At 51.6% G+C, this 15,361-nt stretch overlaps 1 protein-coding gene and 1 non-coding gene across 2 annotated transcripts; one reads left to right on the top strand and one right to left on the bottom strand.

The window, feature by feature from the left end:
* Positions 1-8,865: 8,865 nt before the first annotated feature.
* LOC109755303 (uncharacterized) lies at positions 8,866-13,121 on the top strand. The gene is made up of 5 exons (XM_020314216.3): positions 8,866-9,193; positions 9,593-9,910; positions 10,127-11,324; positions 11,424-11,570; positions 12,236-13,121. Exons 2-5 carry the CDS (start codon positions 9,854-9,856, stop codon positions 12,709-12,711), a joined length of 1,878 nt encoding a protein of 625 aa, XP_020169805.3. The 5' UTR covers positions 8,866-9,193; positions 9,593-9,853; the 3' UTR covers positions 12,712-13,121.
* A 360-nt stretch (positions 13,122-13,481) lies between these two features.
* TRNAY-GUA (transfer RNA tyrosine (anticodon GUA)) lies at positions 13,482-13,567 on the bottom strand. Its single transcript is given in 2 exon segments — positions 13,482-13,517; positions 13,531-13,567. It is a non-coding gene; the product is annotated as a tRNA-Tyr (tRNA).
* Between the last annotated feature and the right edge of the window lie 1,794 nt (positions 13,568-15,361).

Here is a 15,361-nt window from a genome sequence, read left to right as displayed (position 1 = left end):
AAGTTCCAACAACTGGCATCCATTTGGAGATGACAGCAAGAGTCAAAGCAAGGTCAACTTCAACCTTCTTTTCACTCGCGCCTCAATCCATTCGGGGGCTAATGATGAGGACATAGACCTGGGGTAGGGTAATAGGCCTGACCTATACGTCCTACCTAAGGTCCTTGTCCTAGAAGCAAAGAGGTTCAAGAGTAAATAGAGGGGACCCAACAAAGGTGTCGAGTGCAATCCACTCGACCTACCATTCACTCGGAGACCCCCCCTTATTTAGGTCACTCGACCACTAAACCACTCGACGTGCAGAAGACCTAAAGCCACTCCGCGCAGCAACGGTCAGGCATTTACCCTTAGACTTAATAGTCATTTATAGTACTTTACTACGGACGTTACCTGTAACGCTCCTTCTTTATGAATATTGAACCCTGTGTAACGGAGGGGAGCTGGCGCACTCTATATAAGCCACCCCCCTCCTCTGGGACAAGGGTTCGCACCCCCTGTAACACACACGCATATAATCCAGTCGACCGCCTCCGGGCTCCGAGACGTAGGGCTGTTACTTCCTCCGAGAAGGGCCTGAACTCGTAAAACTCGTGCGTACAACTTCTCCATAGCTAGGATCTTGCCTCTACATCCCTACCCCCCCCCCCCCATTCTACTGTTAGACTTAGAACCACGACACCCGGTTCGTACCTAGAACCGGGACAAATGGGTCCACACGAACCGAGAAAATGCCTCCCGAGGCCCGGCCGGCCCCCTGGGCGCACGAACCGGGACGTATGCCGCCATGGGTCCTGGTTCGTGTAAGAACCGGGACTAATGGGTTGGCCAGGCCCCAACCAAAGCCATGTTTTCTACTAGTGTGGGTCTGGAATTTTTTGCAAGAAAATAAGAAACAATTCATAAATTTTAAAAAGTCATGAATTTTAAAACAACTTTGCGAATTTGAAAAAAGTTCATGGAATTGAAAAGGATCAGAAATTTGGAAAAAATCATAGATCTAAAAAGCTCATGAACTTGAAAAAATTTCAGAGTTTTGAAAAGGTTCAAGAATTTTGAAAAGTTTATAAAATTGAAAAAATCATGAATTTGAATTTTTTTTCATGAACTTTATCAAAGTTCACCAATTTGAGAAATTTCACATGTTTGATTTTTTCCCATGAATTTGATAAAAATTTCATCTATTTGAAAAATGTTCAAAATTGGAAAAGGTTCAAGAATTTTAAAGTATTTGTGATCTTTTAAAAAATGTTCGAAACATTGGAAAATTTTCAAGAATTGAAAGAAAAAACTATGAAATATTTAAATAAGAATAAAACAAAAGGAAAAATAAACGAAATAGAAAAAAAAAGACTAAAAATAAAAAATCTGGTCCAAAGCTCTAGAAGTTCCGTTTCCAAAACAGGACAGAAAGCTAAACAAAAAGTAGAAGCGGTTCGCTTTGACGGGCCGGCCCAGTTGATTGTGGGGTGTGACTGGGTACATTTACTGAAGTAATCTACGCTGATTCTCAAAAAAAAAAAATTAATCGGCGAAATCACTAATTAAGGAGTACTCGTTGCAAAGAACACTCCACTTTTTCAGGTCGCGACAAGTGGCGCACATGCAGCACGCCACTTCTCGCAACCTAGGAGTTTTCCCTTTTTCGTAGATCCGTTTATTCAAAACGTTTTATCTCTTCAAAACTAGATTCCATGTTGATAGATTTTGACGAACTTTTTTTTCACAAAAAAACGGACGAAAAAAAGGGCGAAAAAACCAAACCGGGAGCACGGTTCTTTTCCCTTTCCGAAAGAGGGACGCCCGTGCCTCTCGCGAAATCACAACCGTGCCTCTCGTGGAAGCAAAACCGTGACTCTCGTGGAAGGAAAAAAAACAGAAAACACGTTTTTTTCCGTTTCCGAGAGGCACGGCCGTGACTCTCGCGAAAGCACAACCGTGCCTCTCGCGGAAGCAAAACCGTGACTCTAGCGAAAGAAAAAAAAAACAGAAAACGCGTTTTGTTTTTCCCTTTCCGAGAGGCCGTGCCTCTCGCGAAAGCACAACCGTGCCTCTCGCGGAAGCAAAACAGTGACTCTCGCGAAAGGAAAAAAACAGAAAACGCGTTTTTTTTCGTTTCCGAAAGGCACGGCCGTGACTCTCGCTAAAGCACAACCGTGCCTCTCGTGGAAGAGAAACCGTGACTTTCGCGAAAGAAAAGAAAAAGGAAACGCGTTTTTTTCGCACAATTTTTTTTATCGAAAAGCTAAGGAAGACCCGGGGAAAACCAAAACGTCGAAAAAACCCGAAAGAAAAACCGTTTAAAAAGCCGAAAGCGCGTGCGGAAAAATAAAAAAATTCCGGAGGAAGCGTCCACAGCGCGACAGGTGACGAATGACTGAGAGCGCGCCAAGTGACGCTGATCGTTGCGAGGCTCCTGAAGGAGCGCTCGTTAACTAGTTGTTCTCACTAATCGGCGCTATAGACTATTACCTCGGTCCATAAGACCTCTACCACAAAGCCCACGCGGCCCTGTCGACAAGGTTACGCGGGTGTTGGAACTCAGATTTTCGTTTTATTTTCTACCTAAAGAAAAAGATTTTCCTTTTCTTTTTTGGAAACTTGGAATATTAGTTACTCGTCTAATGGACTATCTTTGCGATGATCTTGACAAAAAGAAGAAGAATGGTGTATACAGTGAAACGAAATTGTTACTCCCCTCGCTCCTAAATGTTAGACGTTTTGGCAGTTCAAAAAATACATTTGAAAACAGAGGTACTCGTTACTTGTACTATTTGCTTTGATCCACGAGGGAGAAAAGCGTTTACGGGCGTCGCATCTGTCATGGCCGTAATCAGCCTACCTACCTGTAAACCCGTAACCACCTGAGCTTGGCCGCTCCCAGTAGTACGTAGTATGATTTTCGCCTGCGTTCGGCGAACAGTGTGACCCCACGGACGGACTGTCGACGCCAACGCAGCGCTCCATCGCCGGCCGTACCAGTAGTCCGGTGCGTGGTCACGTCGCGGTCCCGCATTCCCGCGCGAGCGACGCCATACCGCACCCACACCCACACGTGCCGGCTGGGTTGGTTCGGCCGCTGCCCCGCCGGCGCCGGGAGACCCGTCAAGGAAAAAAGTGGTGCGCGAGCCCCGAGCCGCAGACCATACGATACGACGACGGCGACGGCTGCTGCGGACGGAGCAGAGCAAAGCTACGGCGGACGCTCGTGCCGTGTCCGTTTTGTCCTTGCCAGGCTACTATACGTACCACGGTACTAGTACCTGGAGAGCAGTAATTGACCGTCCGTTGTTGTGTCCGAGGTTCCCCGAGTTCGAGGAGATGTCGCGTTACGGAAGCAGCCCTGCAAAATGTTTCAGCGAAGCTATGCGCCTGGTTTGGTAGGAAACGTGTTCCGTCAGGTTGAGCAATCTCGACAGAAAAACCGGAAGAGCTGCTGCCTGGCTTGCCAATGCTGACCCTGGAGAAGTTAGACGGGCCACAAACGTGAGGAATGAGCTCCTGTATGGGGAAGAACAAATGGGATATTTGGATAAGAGCAACTCCAACGGGCCGACCCAAACGGACAGCGCTTTTGTCCGTTTGGGTCGACCAGGCGGACACGGATGTCCGCTTCCGTGTTTGGGTCGGCGCGTGCGCCCAACGCTGGCCCGACCCATTTTGACGGCGCTAGAAAAAAAATAACGTACGTATATTTAAAAAGAAAAACAACATTAATTAAACATAAAGCCGGCCACGAAGGCCGGTGAGAATCCACGCGTCCACATTTGTATTTAAAAAAAACAACCTAAACTACGAGGCAGCACGCTGCCCTAGGCGTCGTCGTCGTTGTCCTCGGGGGTCCGTGAGGTCGATGCGCGTCGGCGCCGGCCCGGGCCAGGAGAACGCTGTGTTCCAGAGCGCGGCCATGTCGGGCGCAGGCAGTGCCGGCGCGGCCTGGCGCGCCTCCTCCTCGGTCTCGCGCTGCTCCTCCCCGAGGTCGCACTCGAGCATCTCGAGGTACTCGCCGTCGCGGCGCTCCTCGGCCACCCGGGATCTGGCGCCAGTGCTCGAGGTACGCCGCCTCCTGCGCTGGCGTCGCCCCCATCCAGACCGGTGGCGCGCGTACCCACTCGCGCACTATTCCCGTCCAGGAGTAGCGCTCGATGGGGGACGGCTCCGGCTCGGGCTCCGGCTGCTTTTCCGGCTTGACGAGGCATCGGGAGGGGACGGCGGGGCCACCGGCGGCACCACGCAGTCGCCCGCCGCGGAGAGGGCAAGTGCCTGCGCCATTGCCGCCTCGTAGCGAGCCTCCTCTTCCTCCGCCGCCTCCGCCCTGCGCCGCTCGTCCTCCTCGCTCTTCCGGTAGACGGCCGCAAGAGCCGCCTGGTAGGCGTCGTCGGCCGCCTGGTCCTCCTCGCGGACGATGAGCGGCGGCGGCGGCTCGTCCGGTCGACCTCGCGCACGCCCCGTCGCCTCGCCTCCTCGTGCTCGAAGGCGAACCACCTCGCCCAGTTGGGCGAGTTGGATGCGTAGGCGGGCTCGCGGCGCTGCTCCGGCGTCAGCAGCGCCCGCCGGCGCCGCACCTCCTCTGCGTGAGCCCTAGCCGTCCGCAGCGCCGCCGGCACTGGGATCCTATCTTGATCCAGATGCCAGTCGTGCGGCAGGGTCACGTCGGGGTACGGCAGAGGCTGGCGGTGCTGCCAGCGCCACTCCGCCTGGTGCACTGGCACGTTCACGCGCCTCTACCGGCGAGGCTCCGGCGGAGGCGGGAGGAACTCTGAGTGGAAAGGGGTGGCGGGGGTCTTGCCCTTGGCCTTGCTGCTGCCGGCGCCTGAGAAGAGCCCCATCTCGCTGTGGTTCTGGTGGCTAGGGTTTGCCGGCGACGGTGGAGCAAAGCTTGCTAGATGTGGACGACGAGTTTGGATGAGGACGGCCCCGCCGCATGATCGGCTTAAAAAAGGACGAGCGCTGTCGCTGACGCGTGGGCCCGTGGTCATAAATTAAGCTGGCCGCGTGGGCAGCGTGTAGTTGGACGGCCGCCAGGTGGGGACGCCGCGGACAGCGAGAAGGCGCGCGTGGCGTTCGTTCGGCGTCCGCGCCGACGCATTTGGGGCACAAATTTGAGCCGCAAATGCGTCGGCGCGGACGCGATGCGAACGTGATTTGGGTTTGGGTCGGCGCGTTGGCCTGCCACTTTTGTCCGTGCCGACCCAAACGGACGGCGGCGAACGAAATGGGTCGGCCTTTTGAAGTGGCTCTAATTTTCCATAGCAAAGCAAGGCAGAGGGCTCGCACATAAGTAAGACTAAAAGGCTTCCTGATGCTGATGGTGCTAGGAAAGAGGCTCCGCCTACTGACATAGAGAGAATGTCAGCATCTTTCTTCCAAGAATTGTACTACAGCCGAGACCCGAACATCTCCAACTGGCATATATAGTAACAACGTGCAGTTGAAATTACCTACGAAAGCAAGTGCCAAATCCAGACGGTCGCAGCGGACGGCCGTTCACTTCTGCATCAAGATGCTACACCCAGGGCAGGACAGCTTTCTAACGCCAACAGTCAGCAGAGAAAAAAGAAAGACCTGGCAGAAGCGTACACCATTCCATTCCCCGGTTTTGTCCAGGAACGAGACAGTGCAGAAATAGAAGCCCACGACGGCGACCCGTGCGGTCACACATTGTGGCTTCTGGTCGCGTTCATGCATGTCGATAATTTGGTTGCGCATGTGGTTAACACCAACTCGACCATAATTTCAACGGGGCCCGCGGCCACGAGAGCTTGAAGTGGACCGGCGATGCATACGTAGTATATCTCCGGGGAATGACAGACAGGGAAGCCGGCAAATCCGACTAGGCATCTTTGGCAAGATAAGCGAAGGAATTGGCACGGCTCCACGTGCTCGCTACTGATGCATCTTGTTCGGTCGATCAGTGAGTAAGAAACTTGTCTGATTTCCGTTTGGAGGTGAACCGACCGTGCTGAGCGGCAGGGGAGGCAACTGCCGCTCTCAGATGGCCAAGTGCATCGTGCAGTGGTCGGCGCGCGCTCGGCAAAAAAAAAGGCCGGTACGTACGTGCAGTCGTACATACAGATGCAATGCACGCGCCGTAGGTGGCAAGTACGTGCCGTTCTCGGTACCTGAAGAACCACGAGGCATATATACTACTGCATCTACTCGTACTGTCGTGCAAGCTACTGTCCGAACCAAGGCGGTGAAAAGGGCTAGCTCGAGCCAGACTTGTGCGACTGGTCGTTAAAGATGGATCCGATGGACCGATGGTCTCAATTCGAGACGTGCAGCAAGAGGCGACCCGGATTCCCCGCGAGATATATGCGATCGCGATAACAAAGGAACAACGGACGTGCACCTTCCGTTCCGATACTCGCTTATCCGTTATCCATCGGTCGTTCCCGGTTCCCCGACGTGCGTTCCAAGCCAAATTGCATGGCGCGACCGCCGAGCTCACCTCAGCGTAGCCAGGGGAGCGCCTAGCTAGAAGCGTTTGAAAAAAGAAGAAAAAAATATCCAGCAAGGATCGATCGATCGATCATGCACGTACGTTTCACTCCGGGATCGTACGAGAACGGACGGGCGAACTGCGGAACGGACGACACGAGATGGCGCACGTACGGCGGGGCTGAGCCGGACCGAACCCTCGCCGTCACGTCGCCCCGCGCGCAGCTGGCCTGGCCCGGGCCGCGGTGGACCTCTGCTTTTTTGTGCGGTGAGAGCTGCGGCGTAGTACTACGTCCTAGCATGTCTCCGATTGGATTTCCGGGCGGCGGCAGGCCTCAGGTTTCACGTCCGGCCTGGCGTCCGCCACATGTCGGGAATCATTCAGCTTGATTCCGACGGCTGAATGAATGCATCGTCACTCGCGTTGATCGTACGCTTGCTTCCGTGCGTGAACCCCCATGGGCTCGACAAGGCGGATCGTCCGTTTCATGCTGAGATTCGTGCAAGATTATGAAGAAATTTTGAACTCTCAGCAAATAGTAATTGTACAATCTTGGCGAACATTTTTGTAACTAGAAAATGAACAACGCGAGTAACTTTGTCGGAGTATATTTTTTGTAACTAGAAAATGAACACATAAATACGTCTTGGCGAACATTTTTGTACGTTTGTGTGAAAGTAATTGTACAATCAACTTAGAATTAGTTTGCTTTCGCAAAAAAAAAAAGACTTAGAATTAGCTAATTCTCGATCGGCAGAGACGGAATTTTCTGGGTACTAGGTGAACGCATTTTTATAACATGGTGACCGTTTTTGTACATTTATATGAACAAATTTATGAAATCAATAAAATAATGTACTGGTGCATGATGACCGAAGTATACTAGTAATAAGTTCCCTCTAAAATTAAATAGATGAATCCAAAACGAAGAATAAAAATATTACACTGATAAGACCACCCCAATGTATTATATCTTGATCTAGCTATATCTTATGCATTAAATGTGTATTTTTGTATGGAACGTATCTTGTTATTTTTGTAGATCTAAAATATCTCTCCTTTAATGTGATTTGAGAGAGACAAAGTATGAGTTGCTATAGCTTTAGTGCTAAGAGCTATATCTAGATTAAGATATGGTAACTCTCTCTTTTCTCCTTAATTAGGGTGCCACATCAGAGTTTACTTAGGTGCCATAATTAAGATATAGCCTAAGGTGAAGCAATGAGTATGTCCTAAATTTTGTACAACTCTTATCTCAAAACCCGCTGCTTGATATATTATTCAGTAAATAATGAATTCCTACAGGATTGTAAAAAAGAAAAGAATACCTATTGAAAATTATATCCAAATATACATTAATAAAAAAGCTATTTTCTAATGAGATACCTTTTTCCTGAAGGGAAATACCTCATCTATTCCAAAATATAAGGTGTATTATTATTTTTTTGAAAAATGAAAATTCTCAATGTTTGACTAAGTTCATAACAAAATTTAAAACACAAAAAATTAACATCTAATTAGTATCATTAGATTCAAGATGGAATATATTTTATTTTTTGATATTATAAATGTCGATACATTATTCTTTCAATTTGGCCAAACACATAAACATTTGACTTTTAGAATAATAGTAATATACCTTATATTTTGGAACAAATTGAGTTAGAACGATCATTATTAACGATAGTTTTATTTACTTGACGTTTGCCGGGAAGGGATGGCAAATCAAAGGTTATTATGGTAATTTATATTGTCGTGAGGATGTCAAATTTAGTTAGCAACCATGACAATTCTGGCAAAAAAAAAACCCAACGGATTTGCGATGTCAGCTAACTAAAATAGCCATCCTCGACCAACACAGATTGTCTTGAAAAATGTTTGCATTTGCGATGCTTCCTGGCGAACGTTTGCTGTTTAAGCCGGTCCTTACTTTATACTCCCTCTATAAAGAAATATAAGACAAATATAAGAGTATTTAGATCACTAAAGTAGTGGTCTAAACACGCTTATGTTTCTTTACGGAGGGAGTACTTATTATCGGTCAATATTAATGTTTTTCCTTGTACAGTATAAAGCATGATGATCCTATATCCAGCTGGAGTATTTAATTTTGTAACCTCAGTTGATGTGGAGCATGCAACGAGATTGCCCTTATGAACATGAATTAATCGGTCCATGATAGATAGGCACTCCTGCCACTACCGGACAGCGCCGAACACGATATTGATATATGGTAACGCCATCCATCCAGCCTGCTCGTGCCGCCAGAAAACAAATTAATACTCGCAGCACAACGTCCCAAAGCCAGAAAGAGGCCAGTGTCTCCATGCGAACGCCAAAGTCAAACCCCAAACAAGCAAACACCTGCGCTTCCATCGCTCGCCGCAACGGTCCGGACCCGGAGCCAGGGATACAGACCCGGAGCCGAGATCGGTGCACGCACGCACGGGTGGGTTGGGTCTTGGGTGACGTCGGAGGCCGTAGCTGCCGTGCCGCGCGCGCAGCCCGTCCCTCCTCTCCTCCGATCGATCCCGGCCCCTCTCCTCGCTCGCTCGCTCGCCTATAACTACCGCCCGCGCCCCCCGGCCGCTCCCTCTCACTCGCTCTTCTCCCCGTTCGAGCCCCACAGCCACACACATCGCCCGCTCCATCGACACCGGCCGGGGCTGACAACGAGATCGCCGCCGCAACCGTCCGCCGGTTCTTGCTTCCCTGCCTGATCCTTGGCGATCTCGCCGGCTCGGTTCCTGGCAGGTAATGGCCTCTTCTCCTGATATTTTTCTCGCCATTTTTACAAGACCATAGGACGCACGGCCCAGGTTCCACATCACAGAAAGACGATGATAGTATCGAAGATATCTTTGTTCAGCCAGGGGGCACCAGAGCTTTGTTACGATCCTAGATCAGCACCAAGATATCTTTGTTCGGCCAGAGAGAAGGCCGGAATGGACTCTCCGCTATCCTTCCTAGGCGCCAGCCAGCCTGCCTGCCTGCCACCGCATCACAACCACCGCCCGCCCGTCGCTACCAGCGCTATAGATCATGACGGAACATAGTAGTTTTCCCGCCATTACCCGATCGCGAGATACTGATAGGACACCACTTTGCGCCGTTGTCTCATCATCCATCGCGCCGCTCTTGTTCTTGTTGCAGCGCCCTTCACTCTGGACTTCTTCTCCCCGGCGGTGCCGCGCGGCGCGACAACCGGCGTGCCGGCGAGGGTGGATGCAGGCGCCGTTCCTGCCCCGGCGCTCCTCCTCTTCAAGGGATCTCCGATAGACAACGGCTGATCGGGCAAACGCAACGCCTTGCTTCTCCTGGTCCCTGTCGCCTGTTTCCTGCTGCAAATCCTTCATCAGGATCAGAAACAAGTAATTCAAGAAGAATCGAGGCGCGAGTCTATCTTGATCCGAGATGGCTAAGATCAGCTGCTTCTGTGCTCTGCTCGGTGGCAAGGGCAAGAAATCCAAGGTCAGTGCTCATCTCTCTGTTTCTCATTAATTAATGGTTAATTAACCGGTTTGGGGTGGCCAGCGAGTGCACTACTGTACACAGGCTCTTTACCAAGCCTGTTAATTAACTTGTACTACGTACTTCGTCACGTGTTTGCACTGTGTTGACCTATGTAGATTTCAACTATAGTATTTAATTAGTTTGTGTGTGGTCAATCCATGGCGTGTGTCGCAGGATCCGAAGAAGGTTCCGTACGCCAAAAGGGCCAACGGCAGCGACTGGCAGAAGGTGAAGCCGGTGGAGTCCATGGACGGGACGGTCGCCGCCTCCATCAGCCAAGGCGGTGTCGGCTGCGCCCCTGCCCCAACATGCCGCGACACAAAGGTTGTCGCCGCGACACCCGCCGAGCTGCCATACCGAGGCCGTGACGACGACAAGGCCTCGCCAGCGAGGGACGTCGGCCTCGCCGGAGGCGCAGCCACGGACTCGTCCGGCTACAACAGCGACAAGGATGCTGCCGGCACCGGCACACCGGACGTGGTGAGCGAGCTGCCGTTGCCGGCGACTCCAGCGAGGCTGGAGCGCTCCTGCTCCAACATTGAGACGGCGAGGCCTGGCTGGAAGGCCTTCGACCTGCTGCTGCCGCCGGCCAAGTCGCGCTCCCACGGCGACCTCGCCACCTTGCCCGCCGGCGCCGGTAGCTTGTTCGCCAGCCCCAACGGCGCGCCGGCCGGCTCCAGCCCGGCGCCGTCCGTGAAGTCGACGTGCAGCGCGGACCGCGTGATGCTGAAGAGGAGGTCGTCCAGCCAGGTGCTCCCGTCCCGGAGCCGGAAGCTGTGGTGGAGGCTGTTCATGTGGAGCCACCGGAACCTGCACCGGCCGGGCGCCGCCACATGGAGCACCTTGCCACCCGCTGGCGCGGACCACCAAATGCTCCACTCCCACCACCAGCAGCACGACGGGTACACGTCCGACACGTTCGGCGCGGCCGCGGACGGCAAGAACAAGGAGATCGCCGAGGTGGAGGAAGAGCCGACGTGCCCGAACCAGTGGGTGGCGTTCTCGGCGGAGGCCTCGCCGCTGGACCGCGTCAGCGCGTGGGTGAGCAGCCTCGGGGACGGCCCGCTAATCCACGGCGAGGAGCAGGAGGAGGAGGAGGACGAGGAGGAGGAGGGGAACGGCATCACCGAGACCGAGATCGAGATCGGCGAGCCGTCGGGTACGACGTCGAAGGACCACGCGCAGGCGCAGACGCGGCAGAAGCGGCGCAGCAGGGCGGCGGAGGAGGCGGTCCAGCAGGCGAGCAGCATCGTGCAGACGCTCAACGCCTTCTCCTCCGTGGCGCACATCTCCGGCATGGGGCTCAAGGCCGTCCCCATGATCTCGGCCTTCTCCAGCCTCCGGGCGGTGAACCTCTCCGGCAACTTCATCGGTAAGTAAATCGATACGACGTTTCTACACTCAAGATGATCGATCGGCAGCACAGGTGCAAGTGAGTGATATGAATTCGTTGGTTTGATTTGGCATGCAGCTCACATCTCGGCCGGGTCGCTGCCCAGGGGGCTGCACTCGCTGGACCTGTCCCGGAACAGCATCGCCAGCATCGAGGGCCTGCGGGAGCTGACGCGGCTGCGCGTGCTCAGCCTCAGCTACAACCGGATCGCGCGCATCGGCCACGGTAACCATTTCTGATTTCTTCTCTTCTCTTGGCAACGGACCATGAATCCACCATGGATCTCGCCCATTCCAGTACTACGTACGTGCTCTGGTGAAAGCCAGCTGCGCTTGGGGGTATACCTTGTACATTGTTCAGTGTTCTGGTGTCCACAAGGACCGCCCGCCCCGGTAGCATTACGAGCGAGCTGCCAGATCTTGGCCCAGGCTAGCCAGGCACAGCACTGTAGTAGGGAAAGGGTGGTCCGAGCGAGCGACAGGCTATTCGTACACCCAAATTGATGAGCGTCGTGTCATCGGCCGGTACCAATACGCCGCGCTGGAAAGAACCTCTCTGGTTACGGCCGACCGATATAGACATCTCGCATTCTGCTTTTTCCTTCGGATGTTTGCTCTCACGATCCTCGTCACACTCACACAGTACCTGGTACTACTAGAGTAGCAGCAGCAGCTTGTTCAGGCCTTGGGAACCGAGTGGATCCTGCACAGCTTTGCCCATCCCAGATGTAGATGTACGTGACTGACTGACTGACTGACTGGCTGGGTGCCACATCGTGGTCCACTGCAAAATTATGATCCTGCCAGAATTTCACCACACATCTTTGAGCTTTCAATCTCACAACTGACCAGTGACTAATCCTGCCATGTTCCTTGATGAAAACATTCCAGGGCTGTCGAGCTGCACGGCGCTGAGGGAGCTGTACCTGGCGGGGAACAAGATCAGCGACGTGGAGGGGCTGCACCGGCTGCTCAAGCTGGCGGTGCTGGACCTGAGCTTCAACAGGGTCACCACCACCAAGGGCCTGGGCCAGCTCGTCGCCAACTACAGCTCGCTGAAGGCGCTCAACCTGCTGGGCAACCCGGTGCAGGCCAACGTCGGCGACGACGCGCTCCGCAAGGCCGTCTCGGGCCTCCTGCCGCTGCTCGCCTACCTCAACAAGCAGGCCCTCAAGCCGCAGCGCGCGCGCGAGGCCGCCAAGGACAGCGTCGCCAAGGCCGCCCTCGGGAACAGCCGCTGGAGCTCGCGGCGGCGCGCGAGCTCCACGGCGCGGCGCCTCGGCCACAGCCCCGGCTCGGCGTCGGCCAAGAGGGAAGGGAGCAGCGGCAGGAGCAGGTCCCTGAACGGGGTTCAGGCGAGGAGGTGAGACGATCGGGCAAGGAGCAATGCTACAGATGGCATTGTCACGTTGATCACCCTGGACTGGACGGCGTTGAGTTGAGACTGTGTGTACTGCTGGAAATAACTGCAAACGTTGTGAGACCCGAAAGGTGTACTTGGAAAACAAGTGTAGTGGTAGTGTTTCAAGCCTTTCCTGATGAGCCCAAAATGATTCAGGAAAGAAGAAATGACATGCGGATGGATTCATGTAAGTTGCGAGGTCGACCAAATTTGTAAAGTTAAGTAAAATGTTTGTAGATTTTTTTTAGGTCTAGTAAGCATTATTGCTTGAAAATGTTGTCGTTGGCTCCTAGCTTCTTCCATTTCTCCATTGCCATTGAGGAGCTCAATTGTACTCCCTCCGTAAAGAAATATAAGAATTTGAAGTTGACGCTAGAGCTCGAGTGCCCAGAATTTGAATTGTACTCCCTCCGCCGATGCGCTATGTACCGGTTTTCTGTTTTTCCTAACGCAGACTTTGCAGTAGAAAATCTAATTTCAGAGATCCTCCTTTTCCAAAAAAGGGTAGAAAATCTAATGAGAAAAGGAAAACATCATACATTATTTTACTGAGGTAGACTGGCAAGGCTGTGTGGTTCGGCAAATTGCTCAAGATAATTTACTGAGGCGGAGCAGAGGAGTGTAGCTCCTTTTGCTAACCAGCGTGCCACCTGATATAGGGCTCTTCCATCGTTTAGCACTTTGCTGGAATGATTGATAATGAAGGAGACTTGGCAAAAAGAAGCAAAAATAAAATCCGACCTACCGGATTCTAACCAGTGACCTAAGGATTTATCTGCAACGACTACAGTCCTCCGCACTACCAACTGAGCTAAGGTCGGCTTGTGCTCTAAACTAGATCAGGAGCTATGTAAACTAAGGCTGAAAGGACAAGGACAGGAATACCAAAAACCATATATATGGGCATCAGAGTAAAGGATCGTGCACGCTATACGGGCACCGAACAGATGCACCACAAGCAAACTTTTTATCCTTGGGTCAATGTTCGGCTGTCTTTGTATGCAAGTCAATCATCCATTTTTTTTTTGCGAGGGAACTCAATCATAACATAATTGAGAGAAAAAAATTATACTAACATTTACTGCTGGCACTCCTCTAAAATGTCCAGTATTGTGCTTAGTTGCATGATGGTACGGTGAAAATCTCTCTTTCATTTTGAAGTTCTACCATATTTACATTGATTTGAAATGTGCGGATTTAGCCGACCGATGAGCAGAGCCAAGGCAAATAAGCAGTGTGTGCCATTAGACCTTTGACCGAGCTCGTGAGATCCGCTCTCCATGATGGTGGAAGGTGATATACTCCACTCTCCTGGGACAACGACATGTGCAGGTATATGATGGTGGCGTCCTGTTCTGCCAAAAGGTGCTTCATTTTGGTCCTCATAGATGCCGAGGGGATCATTGTCGACGTGCGACATATACGGGAGGGAGGGTCACCACCATCGGGACGGTGTTTGAGATACCGTGTCATTGGGCATAGTTGGGAGAGCAAATCTTGCCGTCTCATATATATGCATCACTAGCAAAAGCCGATGTCAGTAATTGGGAAATGGGGGCTATCTCTGCTCTCTTATGCTCATCATGCGCAGTGGTTGCATAGCCCACAGGTTTTATGCTGATGGCGGATTGGGACATGCATGATTTAGAGACTTTGGTGCAGTCGAAGGTGGATTAAACTCACATAGACCAGAGTTGTGTTCGATGGATTCAGACGGTGTAAGAGATATCGGTGATGAACCATGCGCCAAAATTGCCGTCAACCAACAGGCACCGGAACCTAATGAATGATATGGGTTGCTATCGGAAAGTGCTTCCCACTTCACCGATAATGGTCGGCGTGCTCCTGCCAATAAGGGCTTTGCGATGATGCAGATCTCTGAGCTGCAGGTGACGTCTTCAATGGCATGGGGATTGTGCTATGGATTTGGATATTTGTCTTTGGAATCTCATAGGCCGAAACATATCACCATGAAACAAATTCACTTAAGGGCAAGTAGCGGTTAGTGGGAAGAGGTGTAAACCTCTCGATCATTTGCTTACTTCCCATCCAACTCTAGACCAAGTACTCGTGGTTCCCCAGGTGGTGGCGGTTGCAACACACACCTACCACCACATGCGGCGAAGTGCACACCTTTAGTCGTTGGCTCATTGTCTGTAAAGCATCACTTTACAAACAACCTATCCGTCAGAGTAGCAAAACAAAACATTGTAGTAGGTTTGACAAATAAACAACACGATTAATTTAAAAAAATGAAACAAAATATGACTATTACAATATTAAAAAAAACATGGCCGTGAAGCTTCAATCATCATCGAGACTCTCTTCTGACTTGATCTCCTAATGTTCATCCCCTTGTGGTTTGAAGGGGTATTCCGTCTCTATCTGGTGTATTCCGTCTTATTGTTGATTGGGTCTCTTTATCTCGCATAGAGGCTATCCAACTATTTCAAGATAGAACACCCGAGTGCGAAAAAGACCGACAATTGGCCACTCGACCAATTGCTATCAACTTACCGGTCCAAAGTTTTTTTTCCAGTTACCAACATTTTTCCACTTCTTACATTTCTAACAAGTAAAAATGTTACTTCAGGAAAATCTACCTTTCTTGTTTC

Source organism: Aegilops tauschii, chromosome 7, assembly GCF_002575655.3.
Source record: "Aegilops tauschii subsp. strangulata cultivar AL8/78 chromosome 7, Aet v6.0, whole genome shotgun sequence".
NCBI classification, from domain to species: domain Eukaryota; kingdom Viridiplantae; phylum Streptophyta; class Magnoliopsida; order Poales; family Poaceae; genus Aegilops; species Aegilops tauschii.
Note: the sequence above shows the minus strand (reverse complement) of the source record. Positions and strands in the feature narration are given on the sequence as shown.